Source organism: Pelodiscus sinensis, chromosome 9, assembly GCF_049634645.1.
Source record: "Pelodiscus sinensis isolate JC-2024 chromosome 9, ASM4963464v1, whole genome shotgun sequence".
NCBI classification, from domain to species: domain Eukaryota; kingdom Metazoa; phylum Chordata; order Testudines; family Trionychidae; genus Pelodiscus; species Pelodiscus sinensis.
The window spans coordinates 11,123,102-11,144,587 of NC_134719.1; the positions used below are offsets into that span (position 1 = coordinate 11,123,102).

At 42.4% G+C, this 21,486-nt stretch overlaps 1 protein-coding gene across 9 annotated transcripts in view; it reads right to left on the bottom strand.

The window, feature by feature from the left end:
* The window catches only part of GLIS1 (GLIS family zinc finger 1), a 285,705-nt gene extending 269,838 nt beyond the window's left edge, over positions 1 to 15,867 (bottom strand). For 2 of the 9 annotated variants that reach the window (XM_075936004.1, XM_075936011.1), the window contains exons 1-2: positions 15,076 to 15,355; positions 13,953 to 14,157 (exon numbers count right to left, since the gene is read on the bottom strand). In XM_075936004.1, the coding sequence (XP_075792119.1) occupies positions 13,953 to 14,157; positions 15,076 to 15,204 (334 nt within the window). In that variant the 5' untranslated portion in view covers positions 15,205 to 15,355. Of the gene's footprint in view, positions 1 to 10,454; positions 10,785 to 13,952; positions 14,340 to 15,075; positions 15,380 to 15,475 lie in introns of those variants that run through there. The other 7 variants (XM_075936007.1, XM_075936010.1, XM_075936008.1 and 4 more) reach the window with 7 other exon arrangements.
* Positions 15,868 to 21,486: the final 5,619 nt, after the last annotated feature.

The window sequence follows — 21,486 nt, forward strand, 5'->3', positions numbered from 1 at the left end:
TTGGAAAACAAGATGCTCTGAGAAACAACAATAATTTCAATCCTGGCCTAATTAAATATCAGCTAGGCTGTTGTCTTCTTCAGAACAATGGCTGGCATTTTCTATCCTCCAGAGGCAATTTCTGGGTTCACAATGGCTTGTCTCTGGAACACCACAAAATAGCTCCCAACTGTTCTGTACATAAGATCAATAATTCCCATGCCCAGTTGTTTATCACTGGCTCTCCCCCTCCTGCTTTCCTGTCACTCTTGTCGGTCTGTTTTCCATTGTGGGCCTTCTCGGAGTTTTCCTGACAAATAACTGAGGATCCAAATATGCTCATGTTCTCCAATGTCTTTGTGCACAGCCTGCATTTAAGAGGGAGAAAGAAGTGCCTCTGATGTTTGTTAAGTGCATCAGACAGTAGGAAACTGGGATACGGAAAGGTTTTGAGGATCTCTCATAATAGAGGTAGCAGGCCAAAGAAGAGAGAGAATGGCGAGAGGAAGGCAACGGGGAAAGAGTTTCTTTCAGGGAAACCAGCTGGGAGAAAGAGAAGGCACTGCAAATTTAACTCATTTACTCTAAAATACCCAACACCAGCATAGAAAATCCACTGTTGTGCTCCACAGTGTTAGGTGCAATAGGACGCATAAATTGACAGCAGCAGAGGTGTAGCTTATCGGAAGAATCTGTGGCTATTCCACCTAGCACAGTAAAAGATGTGCTGTCACTTTACCAACCAGAAAGCTCTATTAACTGGCATTTCTGATATCTTCCAGTACAAATCTTCAGTCTAGCAAAGAGGACTAATACACTGCCCAGATGGTTATGCAATTGCACCTTCTGCACTCTACTTTTATGAAAGAGAGGCAGAAGACAAGCAAGCACGCTGATATCAGTGATTTATTCCAAAAAGCAGCTTCTAGTGTATGTCATGGGGTCATTACCAATCCGGCCCAGTGTCCTACACCTTCTAGATCAGGATCTCAGACTCTGCAATTGCGCAATCTGGCTCAGGAGTCCCCAAGAATGTAAATAAACCCACTGAGCATGTTCTGCTTCCCCACAGCTCCCGCTGGGCCCAAATGCTGCCACTTGGTGCCAGACTCCCCCCTCCACAGTGATCCCCAAAGCTGCATGCTCAGGAACAGGGTGCCATGGGGCAGGGAGAGGGCAGGATGATGGTGAGAAGGAGTGGGGCTTGAGGGATAGGAACAGCCAGACCCCTGCCCCCCTCCCCCCCCCCCCCGTCACCAGTACTCCTGGGCCAGACTGCAGAAGGGATGGCCCACGGGCCCAGAATTTGAGATCCCTGTTCTACACGTACAATAGGAATGATGTTGATGATAATGACTCTAAGGCACTGCAAGAGCCTCAAGTGCCTTGTGAATCAAAGATTAAATTATATTCAAATTAAATTATATTCGGCATAGTGTTAGTGGTAAGTGTATTTTTAGTGATCTGGGTGTGCACCATGCACAGCACTGATCTCTCCATAGTATCATAAGATAACCTACTGTACAGAACACTTTACCTGTGTACACCTAAGCACTTCATGAAACCAACCCCACTGCAGTGCAGCACTATTACTGGATTGGCGAATACCTGTACATAACTTTATATTTTATTCTTTTTATTGTAGTCTAATTCTCTGAGATTTGGTATTCCATTGGTAAGTAGAACACTTACTTCTCCAGAATATTTGATTAATTGACACCCCTCTTCCCCCCATGCCCACAGCATGAAGGATAGCAAAACTTTTACTCTATTTTGAGTGGCAGACCCTGAAACACTTTGGCAGATCGCATGAGGGTCCTTCAAGTATCTAGATTTAAACTTGGCAAACTAACTTTGCACTTGTAGTTGACCAAAATGGGGGAGGTTTCATCTAACCACTCTGGTTGTTTTCTTTGATGGCAGATGGCATTGCTTAATTTGTAATGAGATGCCAGGGCTGAAACAGTTATTTTACATTCATAACTGATGTAGCAAGCCCAGAGGTGCCAGGGCCTCTGCTTTGGCAAAAATTAAGCACTGATAGTTGGCACCATGATTCAGATTTTCCCTGAAACCAAGCTGATTATAAACTGGGAATTATTTTTCATGCCAAGTTTTCTTTTGAGTCTCATATTATTTAGACTGTGAAGCTTGTCTTCCTGTCATCTCAGCACAATCTGCCCACTGTGAAGCCTTCGTATGCTCTATAAAAGCACCTTTATCGCTTCCAGTGATGGCTGGACTACTTGTGTTCTTAGTTTGTGGGTCCCCCAGCAACACCTCCACAAAGCTCTGTGGTAAAAATTAACATTCCCCACCTCCAGAAAGTAAAGATCCTAAAGCACATTACTTGCCTTCTGAGAAAGTCATGCTGGGTTACAGTGCAACAATAGGTCACGTTTCCTTATACGCAAAGGTCTGCAAAATCCTGTTTCAATACATTCCCAAGACTTTCTTAGCCTGACTTTCCCAAGGTAAGGCTCTTAATCTTTAGAGACACATCAATGAGCCTTCATAGTGCTGTGATTACAATACTTGTAGACAATGTTCCCTCTAATCTTTTCCATCCATATCCAGATTTTTTCCGTCTGTGCTGAATACAGTTTTTTCTGTGCACCGAAGCACGTGCAAATGTGCACCACTACTAAAAACAAAAACCTAGCCGTGAGCACTCTGCTAATCAGTGGGGTGGCTTTTGACTCTTTCCTGAGCAGCCGCCTAAGCAAACAGTTTACAGGGAACGCTGGTTGTGTCTGCATCTTCAGTCTTATTAAAACTCTGCTCTACAGCATTTCATAACCCTGCTCATGAATAGCTTTGCAGCAGCTTTCCGGATCTGCACCCCTTTATGTAACTCATCTAGCAAAAACAGGCATGAGCAAAAATACTTGTGTAAACAGCACATTTTAACTAATTATCCAGAAAGAATGACTTCAGAACTAGGCATCTCACACAAATAACATCAGTGTAAGAGCTCCCTGATAGCATGCGCTAAAGAGAGGAAGTATCCTGTGACTAATGTGTTCAATCAAAATCAACTAATATAACCTGAACTTCAGAATTTGAATATTTTCTATGACTTCTCTATAGGCCAAGAAATTATGCAGCAAATCTTTGCAAGTGACTCGCTATCAAGACAAAACTGCGAGCTGCTTATGGACTGTTTGCAGAAGGGCAATAAAAGGCAACATTCTCAAATGATTTGCAGCCTATAATTTATTTGCTCAGTTCAAGCTAATTTCATTCTACACTCACAAAAAGAACTTTTGAGCATTTGCTCCTCTGGACTTGATCATTCACCGACTTCTGATGTAAAGCAGGAGTAACTGCACTGAAGTCAATGGAAGTACTCCAGATTTACACCAGTCAGGAAAAGTGGACACAGTCCCTCTGAGTTGCTGACTAAATGTAAATCAAATCTGAAGACCTTGACATTACCTAGATTCTTTTACAACCTTGATTGCTGTGAAGAGATGGTTAGTACGGGGGGAGGGAGAGGGGGGGAGTTAGGAAACAAGAAAAACAGAGTCTCAAGCTCTATTCAAAACCTTACTCAGACTATGTGATGGAGTAATCAGGGAACTAACAGCAGTTCTCTGACCCTAAACTGTTCAGCTTCAATGCAAGTTAGAGCTGCAGAGGAGTAGCTCTGAATTACTCCACCTGCATACGGTCCTTCTGGGACCTTACGTCAGCAGACCTGAGATGTGGCGGATCTCCCTTATCACTTTAGGAGAGCGGTATGGTTGAGGCAAGGGATGACAGAGTGGAGTCACCACTGGCAGAATTCCCCTGCACAAGAATACTCCACTGGCCGGCTCCAGCTGTTTTCCATCCACTGAACTAGACATGAGGAATGTCCTTTATCCCTTAGCTTCCTCCCTGCAGTGATCTGGGTAAACTAGCTGGATTGTACCAGGAAGCTCAAAGGGGGTATCTGACCAGGAGCTCTCACCTTCCTGGAAACCTTCTGGTTAAGGATAAAAATGTAATTAACCCCATTTTACAGATGGGGAAACTGAGGTGGGTGCCCAAGGTCCCCAGCAACTCCATGACAGAGCCAGACCTGGTACCCAGGCCTCGTTAATCCTCCTCTACTATGGTATCTACTTTGGCCTCGCTGACTTGATCTGACATGGCTCTCGTCCCATCTCCCCCTTCACTGATTCTTCCCTGGCTCTCAGTTCACTAGGTCTACCTAATAATTGTAGATTGAACTCATGGCAGATTGGTTTTTCTACGACATGCAATCCCCAGAGGTAAAGGCCTGAGAGGACCATGTGAGGCCCAAGCAAGAAATAAAATGCTTAACACAGAGTTGCTGATTGACTTACCTCAGGCCTACTTCTGCTGCCACCGGAGCAAGACCACACCATATTTTATGCCCTCTGTTTCTCAAGAAAACATGAGTGGAATTTTCACACACACTCAGCTCTGACTCACCTCCATTCAAATTAAAGTCAGTTGTAGAATTGCCTTTGATTTCAGTCAGAACAATTAGGTCAACACTGAGGGAAAGTCTACACTACAAAAGTAAGTCAAACTAAGTTACACCACTGTACAGTCAGCACCATAATTAAATCACTTTTGCTCGTCCACTCTGCCACTCCTTGGGTCAGCAGCGTGCATCATGAACAGAAGTGCTTGCACCAATTTAACTGTCAGCGTGAGGCATTGTGGCACTGCCTCTGAAAGCCAGCAACAGCCCAAGTAATGAAGTGTCTACATAGACACTGCAATAACCTAAGTACATGGGCCTAAGCCTCTTGGGGAAGTGAAGTTATTAAATCAGTGTAGTAGATTAGTTACGTTGGTAAGAACTACATTTTAGTATGGACGCTTACAGAGATAGGTCAATGTAAGTTTACGTTGACCTAACTCTGCATAATAGACCAGGCCTGAGCATTTATGAAAATCTTTTGCTGGAAATCCTTAAAACAAAAACAAAAAAACTTAAATAAAAAGAAAGGGGATTTTGCTTTTTTCCCATGCAAAACATTCTCCGCACTTCACTCTACTGCACCAGATACAGATTAGGGATGTGAAAGGTTAACCAGTAAGCATCACCCTTAATGAGTGATGCTGACAGGTTCCAGTTAACTGGTGGGAACTGGAGCCGCTTCCTACCCACCACAGTACCACGGGGCCCACTGCAGAGAAGCTCCTTCCACAGTGGGCCTGGGTGTGTTCCAGCTGGGCCGGTGCAGCCGCTGCCTGTGGCAGGTGAGCTGCTCCACTCCAGCCCCTCCCCCTTTAATGGTTTAACCAGTTTAACACTAAATTTAACCCGTTAGCCAATTAAACTGGATTTTACATCCCTAAATTACAGATGGGGGGGGGGGGGGAAGAGCAGGATTTGCACAAAGAAGGGTGAGTGGAGGGATCTGTTTTGTGGTGAACTGACGCCTTTTGAACCCAGAGCACGGCCTTCTTCAAACATTATTCCAGTCCCGTTTGGTGCTCTCTCTCAAGTAGTGTCCCTCTACAGAGATGTTCCAGCAAAGAGTTCTACATACAGTAATTGTAAGTGAGTGACTGATCATTTGCCCTCAGTGTGAGATTCGGGTTAAATCAAAGCCAGCTGCTTTGGAGAGGGGCAGGGAAAGAAATCAAAACAAGGAGATCTAGAAATTAAATGCAGAAGAAATCACTGCTATTGTTCCATATTAATAATTAAATCTAAGCTCTTCAAGCCCTGTGCACCTAAAACAATTTTAATTTTATTACTTTATTTTAAAAAGTCATCATGCCCTGTTGTCTGTGTTCTGATAACTCTGAAATGTGCTAGTCATCTCTCCCAGTTAAATATCCTGTTTCATAAACCCATTTCTAGATATTTGAAACTGCAGATCACTAATGTCTAGCTTTAGGCATCTGACATTCCACAGAATTAATATTTAAACTTATTACGAAGGAATTGGGGTTGTGTTAACCATGAAATATTTAACAGCATTTTTCTTTCTTTTGTTTCAGACTACTTTGTTTCTTTATCTGAAGTGCATGTTATAATGTTATACACTCAAATAAGAAAAAGTACATAATTAAATTAATACATTTACTGCCATTTTCCCTTTACTGCACTGAGAATTAGACAGCTTCCACTTTCTAAGCCTATCAGATTTCATTTTTACAATAGAATTCTAAGTGATTATCTCTCTTTGCCTCAGGGGTTGTTGACTTCACTATTTAAGCTACCTAACCACATCAAATTATCAAAAAGAATGAATCGCATATTTAAAATAAGCTTAGACCTTCCATGCCATATTGTGAAGATCCTTGGCTTGAGTGTTGTCATATATAATTTAGCTCTTATCTTTTAAAAAACCTAATTTTTAAAAAATTAGCCTTTGATTTACACATGGGATACTTTCTGTCTAAAGGAAGCACGTGTAGTTTATTTACAATGTTGGAGGGCAGGCTAAATAGATCGTCTACTGTTTCGTAAATTTCTACTATGTATTAAAATACCTTTCCCCCCGCCCCCCAGAGACACATTGCATACAATTTCGCAATGATCCAAAATAAACTAAATCTCCAGCCCCTGGAGAGTTTAACACAACAACTGAGATCAGTATTAAAAATTCAGATATACAGTATTTGACTAGGACCACTTTTTCCTCTGGTTAAATGTGAAGAAAAAAAAAACACACAAAAATCCATTTGCTTTCTCCTTATTCCAGAAAGACTGGTGCATTCTTATATCCGCAAATCCTTCTGGAAAAATCCATGAAAATAAGAGTTCGATGCTCTTTGAAATGCTTTGCATTAGCTCACCCATAAAACAAAGCCAATGTGTTTACAGTGTTTTTATTAGTTAACTGTGTAAAGTAATCAAAGAAATTTTTGGGAACTGTAATACGAAAGGCCAAATATACTTCACATTATTATATTTATGCAAATACCCTGAGCTAAATGTGAAACAGATACACAGATACACTTTTGACAGCCTAAATAAGTAAGTTCTTGCAATTCCCAAATGCTAAAAAGGCAGAATTTGAAAAGTTAAAGGCACAATTTGGATCCATTTCCTATAGATTCTCTGGCAACTCATTTTTCCCAATAATCATCAGTGATAAATAATCATTTCATAAACCTAAATTAACCATAGTAAAGAAAAAATACGTATGCCAGGTCGCCACTGAAGCATAGATTCTGCAAACAGAACGCAGAAGATACCCTATGGTACTTCACATACCGAATGCCTTCAGTGGAGAAAAATAATTTTGGCAACTATTCTTCAAAGATGAAACTGAAAGGTAGAACTGGAATTTAATGTAGATGAAATGTCTTTGATTTTAACATGCCACACTGAAAATTACTCCTGCCATTTTAGTGCTTCAGACAGTCATTTTGTCCATTTCATTCCAATCTTCAGGATTTTGGGGATACAAGGTAACAGCTGTGTCATATTCAGAAACACATCTTTGCTCGTTTTCAGATTTTGAGGGTAAGATTACACTGTATAAGAATTAGTAAACACTACCCCCTGCTTTTGATACAAGTTTTTTTTTTAATTTTATTTATAAATTGCATCAGTGTGTGGGGAAATGAAGCTTTGAGGCTGAGAAATAAAGTAAACAAACCAGCCCGATATTAAAAGAAGTTACCATAAACTGTGAAACAGTGGCTGGATTTTGTGACTCTTCTAGTTTATTGACATGTACTAATAGAAACCTGGATATGAAATGCAGCAGTTTGCATCCATAATCCCTCTCCAATTGCCCAGCCAATATCTTAAGTGTGTTTCAAAAAGCTTTAAAACGAAAGTATATTCACATTTAGTTGGTAATCCTACTACTGAACAAACACAGAAGTTAACCTACAATATCCTAAATCTGCCCACAGACACATTCCCCTGGTAATTTCACTTCCAAGTTTTCAAACATATTTAACACAAAGGCTGGTAACTTGTTCAACCCCCTTGACAGCGGAGGAACCCCATCCAAGACAATAGCAAACCTTTGATTGACTGCAATAATCCGGATTTCACTCTGTACAATGAAATAACAGCAATCTACTGCACATCTTTGCTCATTGCTAAGGAAGTGAATCTTTCTGTAGAAGGAAAGTTCTATTCAGAGTTTCCAAGGCCAAAAGACACCTTTATAATAATCTAGGCTCACTTCCTACACAACAAAGGCTGTAGAACAACGCCCAAATAATTCCTACATCATAACTTCTACAAAACATCCAAACTGAATTTAAAAATTATTAGTGATAGAGAATCCACAAAGGCCTAGGGTAAATCGTTTCAATGGTTAATTATCCATATTCTTAGTACTGACATTTTATTTATTTCCCATTTGAATGTGTCAGAGAGGTACCTTCAATAGTTCCCAGTGTTCTCACAGTGTATGGAATAATTGTCAGAGTTTATTCAGAACCCTCTTATGACTGAATCCACATAAAGGCGGCTTGTGTGTTCTTGCAGAAGACAACTACATGTACATTTCTTTCCAAGTTCAGCAGTTTTACAAACATAATCTTTCAACAGTTCCATAACATGTTCTTAAATCTACTAAAAATCCATCAGCACAAAGCTCACATGTGCAGGTGTTTGCTGGATTGGTCCCTTAAAATTGAACAGCCATTTAGATCTATTTAAGAATTGAGTAATTTAGAACAGTTTGAGTATAAGGTCAATACGTTGACTCACGAGAGCAAAGTAACTCAAACTTGCAGGATTGAAGTCCTAATTTAACTGTCTTTTAGTTTACAATAAAATATTCTTTTCAGGAGAAAAGAGAAGGATAATTTTCCTCTCATTCCACTTTACAGAGTACATTGTAAACCCAGTTTCTAATTCATGAGTCAATATAAAAATGTTAAAACCAAAATAATTAACTATTAATCATTTAAATCCATTCCTTCAAAGCAGAACACATGAGGTTATAAAATGTATCATTTTAATCATCAGGTTCATTTTTTCAGATTAAAATAATTACATCTCATTATCATATGTAATTGATAAATGATATCTATTACTATCATCTTTCTAACAGCTAGTTTATTTCTAAACCACAAAGCTCTATGTTTTTGCAGTATAGTTGCCGTATGCCTTTACGTAACATACTGGTAAGTAAATACGTTTGTTTTTTATTTGCCAAATATTGTGTTTCATTAAACATCCCTAGATAAAAAGGCAATTCTTAATACTAGATGTAATTAGATCCACTTTTTTTTTTGTTTAAATGGTGCAACAGCATTTAGAAATCTGCAAAAGGGACACATTTGATTCTGTGACTTCCAATCTCACAAACACAAACCACAGAGGAAATTCCTTCAGCAGCAAGTAACTAAAAACTTATTTTCTCTTTTGAGAATGTATAGCAGGTTTAGCTAATTTGAGGAAAAATAAGATTTACCTAAAATAACCTAAAGCAAATGTGATCTCAAATGCAGTTAAAAAAAGTAAAAAATAAAAAATTAGGAATTATATTATGCAATATTCACATTAAAAAAAAAACCAAGCCAAAAAAATAAAATAAAAAGAAAATCTATAAGATTTAATTGTAAGAGAGATTATTTCAAACCACAGAGCTCCCAAAATGTGAATTGGGCTAGGTTTGTATGGGAATCAGAATGAGGCGATAAAGTACACCACTGTGTATTATATACGAAATTGAGTAAATATGGAGGTTGTCATATAAAATGGGAACAAAACTACAGCCCACCAAATTCAGATGAATAATTCTCAGTCATGCAAGTAACCTCATTCTCTTCAATGGAACTAACTGGGTAAATAATGATCATTCAAATGAGGGAGAATGACAGGATCAGGCCCAATAACAGCAATCAGTATATCTAATATATTTTACAATAACTGGGCTATATCGCACCACATTATGCCTTGTGTCCTAGTCCTGTAAATCTTTACTTACCTGGGAAAGATAGCCCCACTGTGGTCATAAGATTACTTATATGAGTAAGGTATTGCAAGACCTGGCCCCTTGCTTTCTTTTTTAAGAGCAACTTTGCTACTATGCAGCATTATGCTAATCTGTGGCTCTATTTAAACAATCATATAATTATGACTTTCATCAAGGAAGTGACCAAATGCTTCAGGCTAAACTTCTTTATTGTCTCTTAATTTAAGTAACTGTCTGAAGTGGCTACTGAAAAGCTTTGTGCAGTTGGGAGTATTTTCTCCCGCTGATCAAAAGACAGGAGAAGTTCGGTTTCATGAATTAATACAGGTGATTCATGAATCCAACATATCACATGAATCTGCAAAAATTAGGGTTCCATTGTAATGATCAAAACTGCTTTAATTGTTTTTTAAAGATATACGGGACCGATTTTGATGTCGGTAGTTTATTGCAATTTTTTCTACTTCTATCTGAACTTCAAGTATTTTTTGTGTAATTGGTTATCTGGCATCTCACTACCCTACAAATCACATATTATAAGATTAAAATAAATTAAATATAGCAAAACCACATAACCCCGGGAAAATATTGTAAAGTAAGTCATACCTTTTATTACAGTTATTCTATGCCCAGTGGACCACAAGTGCCTCTAAGGTAACATTGTTTGGGTGCAATACTACAGCTTGCAGTACACGGAGATCGGAGGTAAAACAAGGAGGGCTCAGCATTTAACACAGCCAATCACACTGAAAGAGAGGCTGGATAAAATATCACATTTAAAATAAAAATCATTGCCAAAAAGGAACAGAATTTGAAGCTCTCTCTTTAAAAGGTCTGCATTTTTGCTGAAATATAGACAGTTCCAGGCTGCAAACACTTACACACCTGAGTAACTTTACTCACACGACCAGTCGCTTTGAATTCAATTGGACTAGTTGTTCAGGCATGGAAGTGTTTGCACGATCAAGACCTAACACCACGCAACAGCGTGACAGGGCACAATGCTACAGCAGGCTGCTCCTTCCCATTGCAATTGCCTCAACACAGTGCTTTTTATTAGTGGGGCAGTATCTTTTTTTAATTGTTTAAACAAAAAAATTAAAGCCACATTTGGCAAAAATGCTTACAGATCACTATAAAAATAGTTTACTCTCACATGAAGAGGGTCCTTCTTCTCTGCTCCCACTCTTCAAAAAGGGATAAACCTAAACCAGGAGGCGTAGCCTGTAATCTAGCCCAGACGGAAGAGGGAGTTATTCCAATACCGAAGTGCAGAAGACCCGCTGCGTGATAGTCTGAAATCAAGCTGTCACCAGATGAAAACCTTTGCAGAATACATCTAGCTACATCTACACTGCAGGCTTCTTGCGCAAGAACTGTTTTGTGCAAAAGGTCTTCCACAAGAGCACGTCCACACTGCCATGTGCTTTTGCGCAAGAGCGTCCATGGCAGCGTGGACACTCTCTTGCACAAGAAAGCTCTGATAGTCATTTTAGCCATAGGGGTTTCTTGCTCAAGAAAATAATGTTGCCTGTCTACACTGCCTTCTTGCGGAAGAGCTCTTGCACAAGAGGGCTTATTTCTCGTGGGGAGAGGAATAACTCTTCCAGAAGAAGCCCTGTTTTCTGACGCTGTACTGTAAATTTACTTGCGCAAGAATGCGCATGCAGTATAGACACCCAGCAAGTTTTTGTGCAAGAACACTTGTTCTTGTGCAAAAAGCCTGCAGTGTAGACATAGCCCTAATGTTTTTTCTCCCCTCATCCCGATTTCTTGGTTGTTTCTTACATTGCATCCACACCCACCTGTCTTTTCCTCTCACCTTTAACCTATTTGCAGGCCTATTGGTAAAGTCAGGATACATACACATTGCCACCATTTGGCCTTTTTAATTGCAATGCAGTATGTGATTTGATTACTCTATTATCTAACTTTATAAGATGTCTCGTCTTATTAGCAGGCAATAGTTGGTAAAGCAGCACCCCAATCTCCCTGCTGATGGAGGGTCAGATGGGTGTTTTAGAAACGTCAATGTTATTATTGGAAGAGAGCAAGGCTCTCAGCAAGGGAGACTGAAAAAGGCACAACTGTGTGTGCAGTTGCTGTCACTTCACAAGCTGTGCGTCTTTAATCAGAAGAGGAATGCTACCGCTCTAGAGAATGTGAAGTGTATTTATAATCTGCTGCTGAAGTTTGCTTTCTTTCATTCATCTCCATCAAATGCACACTGTAATTTGTTGGAAGAAATGGACTCTCTACTATGACTCACTGGAGCAGTGAGAATCTATCCCAACAACATTTCATTTCCCCTATCCCCATCGTCTGCTCTGTGCTAAAAAGTCTTAACCAACAGCATAGCTGAACCATTCAGACTGGAAAAATCCAACATGCCGATACTATGCACCAGGTGGGCCTGGCAAAGAGCTCAATGCCAATTCTGTACATGGATAATTTGGCTTATGTGAGTAGTTAAGGTTACTTGTATGCTACAGTATCTGTATGCTTGGGACCTAAATAGAGAAACTGGATGCTCTGCAAACCTGAATAAACTCCAGTGGTGACTGTAGAGGAAAAAGAAGATAGTGTGATAGGTTAAGATGAATTTGTATCCCTCTCCCCAGACCCACTTCTTTCTGCTGCAAGGAAGCCAATAAATAGTTGAACTTTTGCTTTTCCAAAATGGGGGAATGCAGTGTAAGGAACCACATGGGGACTGAGAGCTCCTCAGAGGTAAGCTCAACAGCAGCTTGCTGTAGGACAAACGGACAGACTTTTAGCAAGCTGGGGAACCCGCAAAGGTGTAATAAATGGACACAAATCAGGCCTGGCAGGGGACCTGGCAAGGCACACACCTGTAGTAGGAACTACATCATAGGTGTGCTAAAACTCAGTGCATCTCCACCTCCCACCCCCAAACCAAGCTGCAAAACTCATATTTGGGCTGTGTCTGTATAGACCCAAATTTCACTCTTGCTGGACTTGATCAGATCTTTAATCAGAAGGGGGATGCTGAACCACTAGAGAACATAAAGATTATTTATAATCTATTGCTCCAGTCTGCATTGGACTGAGATGAATAAATATATCCTACACTCGACTAAAGCTCACTGGAGTTAGTGACACTTCTGAACAATAATATAACAATATAGTGGCCACATTACCTTCAGTAAAAGCTCATAAAAGAGCATTTTTAGTCCATGGGTGAAGTCTACTTTTCAATAGAAAAGAAAAAAAAGATGTAATTCTTAATGGGAAGCAACTCACACCAGCTAACATTTCCCTAGGTTTTTATAGAAAGAGAAATCAACCTGTGAACATTATAAAAAAGGCTACCTTTCTCTGATAACTGGTGTGTATCTATCTGGGTATGTGGCATTGTGACATGGATAAGATGCTTTTATCTCTTCAGAACCCAGATGTGTATCTCTAGTGATTATGTAAAGAGTATAATATTTTAAAATTGAACATTGATAAGTTTACATATTCAAGTATAAAAAGGTGAACAAGTTTAAATAACCAACTTGCAACCAAATCTAATGCCATTAGTTATTAACTTCCTTAAGAATGATAGATGAAAAGATGAATTTCTAAACTTAAAAAAAAAGTTTTCTACAATGACTCTCAGAAAGCAGGAATCCTGGGTTTGGGAGTAACTCCTTACAATGTTAATCACAGTTTCTCAATGTCTAACATACAAATCCAAACAACTACAATTTAACAAAACAATTTCATAAAACTAGGCATTTACTTTCAGCCACAAGAACATTACGAAATAATAAGAGCTAGTTCAGTTCATCCTAGTGAGCCGACCAGCTTAAATGACCATCCCCAGTGTGTTTTCCAAAACTGAGAAGAGGCTGCTTGAGGAAATTAAAGAGGATGCTGGTCTCAAGATTTTCTTGAAACGTATCAAGAACTCTATGCAGTCCATCTGCAGAAACAGTCTGGTTTACATTATCTTGCATTTAGAAGGTAGAAAGAAAAAAAAATGTGCAGCATTATATAAACATTTCAGAAAATATCCTGAAGACCAAAAAGAAAAAGGTTGATATAGATAAATTTGTCACGTTTTTGTTTGTTCATTTCATGCATTTTATAACTTACCCTTCATGCTCTGATATTTCTGGTGCTGGAAATACTCTTTGGAGCTTTTAGGACATCGGAATTCCTGCGTTCTCTGAAGAAGTGGAAGCCTCTCAAATATGCTTGGTCTTTTGGGGATGAGATCTAACAGTGGTACTGACATTTCATGGGGACTTTGCTGCAGTTCTTTGTCACTGCTGTTGTTGACAGTTATTTTAAAGGACATCTGAGAATTCAAAAAAGCTTTACCAGTCTTGGAACAAGTCACTTGTGGCAGTTCCTTCATAGGCACTACTTGGCATTTATCAGTCGCTTCAAAGAAGGCTGCACTGGTACTAGGTTTCTGAAACTCTGTAACCTCATAGTGCATATTTGCGTCCCTCTGCTGGAAGGGTCCTTGCTTATCTCCTACATAAAACAGCACAAGGGGTGTCAAATGGCATGGACCCTCTTTAATTCTTGGAGCAATGGAAACAACAGTTAAAGACCCGCTTTAATACATTTGTGGCCCAACATCAGATATACATTCTAGCCAAAGAGGCTACTGCAAAAACGGGCTCCCCTAAAGGGTTAACGAACATCATCTCTTAGAGCTGTTTCCTGGTGTTTGGTCAAAGAAGACCTGTATTATTGCAAAGTGTGTGTGTGTGGGGGGGGGGGGACCAACACTTTCTCCCCATGCAGACACCTAACTAGAGGGATGCAAAGTCACTTTCCGAGGCTCTGTGGCTGGGAGGGAGCGGAGCTGTGGAACCCGGTCCTGGGTGGCGGGGTTTTCCCCAGGGGCAGGGGCAAGCATGGCAGGGCTGCCGCAGGCTGGCTCCCTTCAGTTGAGTCATTCACGCCGCAGCCGCCCGGACCCCAAGCGAGGTGGGGACCGAGGCGGCTGTTTCTGTGCCGCGTTTCTGGACTCTTGACTTTCACGAGGTGCTAATCCGCTGCCTGCGGGACGCGAGCGGCGCCCGGGCTTAGCTCCTGCGTCCCCCGGGGTAGGGGGGGGGGAGGCGAGCCCCACGCGCGGCGGGCGCTCCCCCAGGCAGGCAGATGTCACCGCCCCCCCGCGGCTGCTCCTCGTGGCTGCCCGGGCAGCGCGCGCCTGCCCCTGCAGCGCCCGCCCAGTGCCCTGCCCGCACCGCTCCCCTACCTGGCTTGGGCAGGCGGGCGGGCTCCCTCCTCCCGGCCGCTGCTGCCGCCGCTGCTCCGAGCCGCTGCAGCCTGGCCCCCGCCCCCGCCGCTCCGGGCCGGCTGTCTGACGGACGCACGCCCGGGCCATTGCCCTGCCGCGCCGCCGGAGCAAGCCCGGCCCCCCGAGCCAGGCAGGGCGGGGAGGGGGAAGGGCTGGGGGCCGCCCCCTCCAGGGGCTTGACAGGCTGGGGAGCCGGCGAGAGCACGAAGCGGCGGCCGGACCCTCCGCCGGCCACGTGTTGGGCCCCCAGCCGGGCTCGCAGCACCCCGCGGGGCAGGTGCGCACGTGCTCCCGCCTCGCAGGTGTACGGGGCACCCCCCCGGACATACCGGCGCGCGCCCCGGGCCACAGCGCTCACCTGGGCGTGCGCGCCGCCAGCCCCGCCGTGCGGCAGCTGCCGAGAGAGAGCAGGCTCGCCCGGCCACCAGTTCAGCAGGTCCGTCTCGGCGCGAGCTGTCCCCGTGCGAAGTGTGAAGAGGCAGGGCCCCTTAGCTCTCCGCGCAAGGTACAATCTGGCCCCGTCTGCTCTGGCTCTGTGCACTTTTCTCTGTAGCGCTCTGCAAAGCCGCCGCTCCTTTTTGCAGATACAAATTCTGTTTCCTAAAATTCTGCACATGGGTGGATATTAGGGATGTTAAAAATGCATGTAATTAACTGTGTAACGGCTGAAAATTTCAGCAGTTGCCCCCCCCCAGGAAGGGGGAAAGCCAGCCTTTAAGCCAGTTCCCTGTGTGCACTGGCTCCTGCCTGCCCAATACATACCAGGAGCCTGCATGTAACCATGGTTAACTGGTGAATCGTGTACATGGTGACACTTTCACATCCCTGGCACATATCCATTTTATATCTGCGGGTCTCACCATCCATAGATGCAGATATCTGAAGCTTATTTTTGGAGATATGCATGCAGCTACACACACAATTTTTTTTTTATCTGTACACGGCTCTCTTTATCTGTACTTAAGTCATCATTTATACATGGTATCAGCTTCTTCCACTCCTGGTGATGTGTAGAGATGCATGACTTAGGGCCATATACACACACCTAGGAGGCATGTGTAACCACCACCACGCAGCCTCTACCATTTAAGCTAAAAGCCAGCGGGCTGTCAGCTTAGGCTGTAGAGATCCCTTGTTCTTATCTATCACTGGAAGTGGTCTATAGGACAGTGACCCACACTAGGTGTGTGGGTTACACATGGACATGAGATACAAGGGCACTGTCAGTGTACCTGCAACGTCTCATAATACCAAAGCCCAAACTGAAAGCAAGGATGAAATTTGGCCCTGCTTTACACTCAGTATAGGCTGCTGACAGAGGCACTGCCCGGTGAGTCCAAATGAAATCTGTTCTTAAAGGCAGAGTTTGCATTTGCAGGCAGGTCAAAAGCATAGTATATTAATTTCCATGATTTAGGACTGCTCCACCCATTTAAGAATAAGGAACAGCTATATATATACTATTAAAGTCTCTTTTCCCGTTATGAGGAGCATAAAGGCTGGAGGTGTCCTTTGATGGCACTTCCCATATCCATTGTAGCTCACTTGGCAAAGTGAGATTCACGCCCTATACATCACTTAGACCTCTTTTAAATGTTTTAAATAGTTTTCATTAACTGACACTCATTTGCCAAATTCTGTAACCCATAAATATCATGGCTGGGAGAGAGGAGCATTTAAATAATTAAAAAAAAAATAGAGCAAGACAGTGAGATTAAAAAAAAATCAGCTACTCATTGTGAACATCAGTATTGTGACCCAATACAGGCGTGATATCATGAGGTTTTAAAAAAACTAAACAAACCTATGTTATTAGTATAGCTACACCAATTCACACCAGCCGAAGTCCACACCAGCAATGTATTTTCCTGTGAGTTTTCTCACCAGCTGAAAGTGGTCCAGCAAAATATATTAACCCACCCATCTTGTTTCTCTTTTTTTCCTGGAACGCAGCTAAAGTCTGATAAGTTTTGCAACCTTTCATGTTGATTTTTCTTTTTTAGGTGTTAAAAAAGATTAACTAAGAAAAGGAAATTTAACATCTAAGCTGCTCTCATTCTGAATTTCCTGCTTTGGGCCATTTACATCTAGCCGTTCTTATTTCAGCATATCTGTTCTTATAGTCAGGCTGTTTTCTGTCAATGGTTCAGTGATGAAATTTCAAGTCACTGGGCCAAATTCAGCCCTGGTAAAAGCAGACGCAACTTCACTGAAGTCAATGGGTTGAAGTAGCTTGTGCAAAGTGTGGAATTTATAAAACTTTCTAAATACCAGCAGAGGCCGCCACATGCTTAATAATGTAATTATGAATGAAAACCTCTCAACCTCAATCCACATAGCTCCTAGAACTGTGCACCAAAGTAAAACTTTAAAGAGACTGGGGGGACATTGTACAAAAAGGAGGAGAGAAGAGAGGAATAATAAAGGGCCAACCTGTCAGTCTAAAACAGGAGTGGACAATACTTTTTGAGCAGGAGGCAGAGCCTCAGGTGAGAGGGATGGAGCCTCAGGCAGAAGGGGCAGAGCCTTTTAATGGCAGGAGTTGAAAGGGCTAGTGCCTCCAATGCAGCTGCCAGGCAACACGTTAGCTGGAGACAGCAGGAATTGAAAGGGCTCCTATTTAAAGGGATTGCTGCTCCCAGCCTCACTGCTAGCAGGTTGCCCGGGAGCCAGGGACACATGAGCACTTTCAACTGCTTCTATTTAAGGGCTCATGCCTTTCCTGGGGCTGTTGCCTGACAGCCATGGGGAAGGGACGAGCCCTTTAAATAGCAGTTGAAAGGGCTTAGGTGGCTCCGGCTCCCAGCAACACGCTGAGGGCAGGACCTGGAACAGCCATAGGGGCCAGATCAAAGCCCTAGGTGGGCCGGATCCAGCCCACTGAGAGGCTTTTGCTCACCCCTGGTCTAAAAGGACACTTCTTTCTACCAGAAAGGGGGGATGTGCACTTGGCTGGATTCAAGGGGGAAGCAAAATACCCTGGGGCCACTGCAAGAAGTGCCTGACACTTTAAGGATGAGAATAGAATCTCTAACCTGCAGGCACAAGGCTCAATTCTGATCTCTCACTAGTATAAATAAAAAATAATTCCACTGAGTCAGGCCCAAAGTGCAAGCACAGATGGCTGCCGTGACAAAGATCTGTTCACTCTCCCTGCACAGTTATCAGGTTATGTCCACATATCTTCCACTAGCTGCTTTCAAAAGTGTATTACAAGAAGTGGGTTGTGCCCACAAAAGCTCATGATATTATTTACATATTGTTAGCCTTTAAAGTGCTACCAGACTATTTGTTGTTTTTAAAGATTTTCCTGTTACAGACTGACTCGGTTACCCCTCTGAATATATTTTAGGTCTGAAGCACTAGTTGACCATGTATTTGCTGCATGCAGAGCCATGGTTTGTGTTGTGAATTCTCTCTCAAGTCTGTCACTTTGTCCCAGAGCTGGATTATCAAATCCCACCCTCATTCTCCTCAGGAAAGTTACTCATTGGGTCTTCTCCCACAGAGAAGAAACTTCACTCCCAGTTGGTCCAGTGATGATTTTCCCATCGGATAGCAAGGTTCGCATGTATGAAACTATAGGCAAAGTTCAGTGCAACTAAGATACTCATGAACAAAGGTTGCAGGCTCAGGCCTGTCTCTGCTGCCTTCTCCCCACCTCTGCTGGCATCACCATTATTGGCCCTGGAATGGCAGAAAAGGGAAGGATTTCCTTTCCTTTAGAGTGCAGGCAATGCTGGCCTGCACTCAGAGCTGCCCAAAATGTGGAGAAAAGTGTAGTTTGCTCTAGGCCCCTCGTTGAAAGGGTTTCCCAGAGTGACTGATGCAGCAACTTGGCCCTCACCTGAGTGGGTCTTCACCTTTGCATGGCAGGTCACAATGCCATTCTCACTCGCTCACGACTGAGGGGGTGATCAGGCCTACAGAGCAGTGCTGTGATGCCAGAGGAGGCAGTCAGGTGCAGTTCCCCCTTGCTAGGAACCACCTTTGTGGTATAAATACAGGATGGGCTTGGCCCAATCCCCTTCCTCCTGCCAGGGCCTCGTCTCAGTGGTAATTTTTCTGAGTGGAGGAAGTTCTGCAGTTTCAGAGTTTGTTAACTCCTTCCCCCCAGTAAATTCTGTACAGCCCTGGCCCTTATAGAATTTTAGTTTTACTTTCCAAAACTTCAGTTAAGCTGCTAGGGACTAGACTGTGATTTTGACTAAGGACCCACAAAGAACCTTCCTTACCTCCCTGTGAGGGTGACTCTCAGCCCTTCTCCCTACTTACTCCTTTCCTAGACCAAGGGGGAGGGTCTGGATGCAGAATGAGTAGATCCTTGCTCCCTCCTCTCTGAGGACAGTAGGTGATCCAGCAAAGACTCATTATAGTAAATTTCCAGGATTGTGATTCTGTGACCCACTCTGATGCCTAAAACATCAGTGCACTGGAAATAGTTACAAACTATGGGTGAGAGCTCTTTTTGTTAGACTACCCCCACACTGAATCATCATTGGGTTCTGTAGTCTGTTACTGTCCAATTTTTTTAAGTTCTCAGCTATTTTGACTTTAGAAATTATACCTATATGGAATGCAGCTACAGTAAGGCATATATCTATGTCATACGAAGACCCCACTGTGGCCAGAGGTAATTCAACCAATCACGACCCTTGCTTTGCTAATTTTCATGCAACAGTTTAAGTGATCATATAAAACATGAATCATGTAATCCACTACCTAAGCAAATTGCCACAACACAAGCTGTGCATGGTAGTAATCCAGGACTGTAATGGTAAACCTACCACTTCCCAGCAGAGAGGGAACAGTGATGTGGGGGGCGGGAGGGGTTTGACAAAAGTTTGCTGAAGCTATTTTGAGATTGGTGCAATGCACTAATTGCCCCTTACTCAGGACTTTAAGGATTACCTGTTGTGATCCCTCTCTGGGGCATCTGGTATTGGCCACTGTCGGCACACAGGATACTGGACTAGATGGACCTTTGGTCTGAGCCAGTATGGCTGTTCTTATGACTGTGAACAACTCACAATCCAATTGTAAGGGAGTAACCCTGCTCCTATTCAGCAACCCTGCTCTTAAATTAAGACTGAACATTTAAATTCTCTAAGCCTTTCAGAAGTCTTCATACTCTTAGCACAGAGGTGGTGTAACATGGTTCTGGCAACCACAAACAAATCCCTGGCCAAGGAAGCCATGTTACCAACAGCCACAATAACACACCTAATTTATGCTTCCACTGCTAAGCAAGGCTGTAGAAAAGCATGGATCCCAACCCAAAAAACTTTCAAGAAGGTTATTGGGGGGCACTGATGTTTGAACAAGTTTGGTTACTGTAAGTGCTCCACAGACCTCAATCTGGGAACAGCTACTGACAGCTTGTGGATAACTAATGTCAATGCCATGATGCTGGTGCCTCAGTGCTTCTACAGGCACTTAGGTTCTCTGCAACAAAGAGTCTGAACACCTGTACTAGCAGCAGTAAAAATGGATTATAGTGTCTGAATCAAGCTTCTGCTCTCAGAGGAGTAGGAAACAGAAGCTAATCCCTGAAATGAGACTGTGTGAGAAAAGTAGTAAAAAGCATCTACAGGTGGGAAAAGACCAGACAGTAGCAAAGGTCAGAGGAACAGGGCGAAACTTAAAAAAAAAAATTAGGAAGGACGTTAAGTAAAGATTAAAAGGGGACAATGCAATTAATTCTTCCATTCCCCACACAATGGAGAGCCCTTTCAGCATCCGATTCCTGAAATCCATAGGAGTCCACTGGAATCAGGGTATAAAATGTCTCCAAAACCCTCTCCCGTTACATTACCACTTTTCCTAGTAATCAACCACTGTAGTAGCCATTTAGATGTGGGCTATGCTCTGAGGTTTGTTTTCCACCGTGCAGGTTCTCTGGAAACCCCCCGAAAACAGTCACCTTTAAAATGGACTCCAAAGAACAAACACCAAGATCTGATTTATTCACCAGCTTCCATCTTGAAAGCCCTGCTTCTGTTTAGCTAAGGAAAAATTAGTGGGGAACAGGCAGCTGCTGAAGGGGGTTGAAATTTTTAAAATGAATATGCTCAAGACTGCAATGCCTTAGAATTCTCCTAGTCTAACAATTGTCACAGTGGGTAGATGTTACCATCAGGATTCTATTTAAAATAAAACATTCCTTGTGGGAGGAGATGAAAATTCCTATTATAAATAACCCAGTTTTCAAATGTGCTGTTAATTCACACGCACAAATTAATTTACATGTTATGCAAAAATCCAGGCTTGTTTTTATTTTAATTTACTGAAACACAGATAATATAAAAAAGCCAAATTCTTAACCAAAGGGAATATCTGCAGATGGGTTCACTTTTAAAGACTGATAAA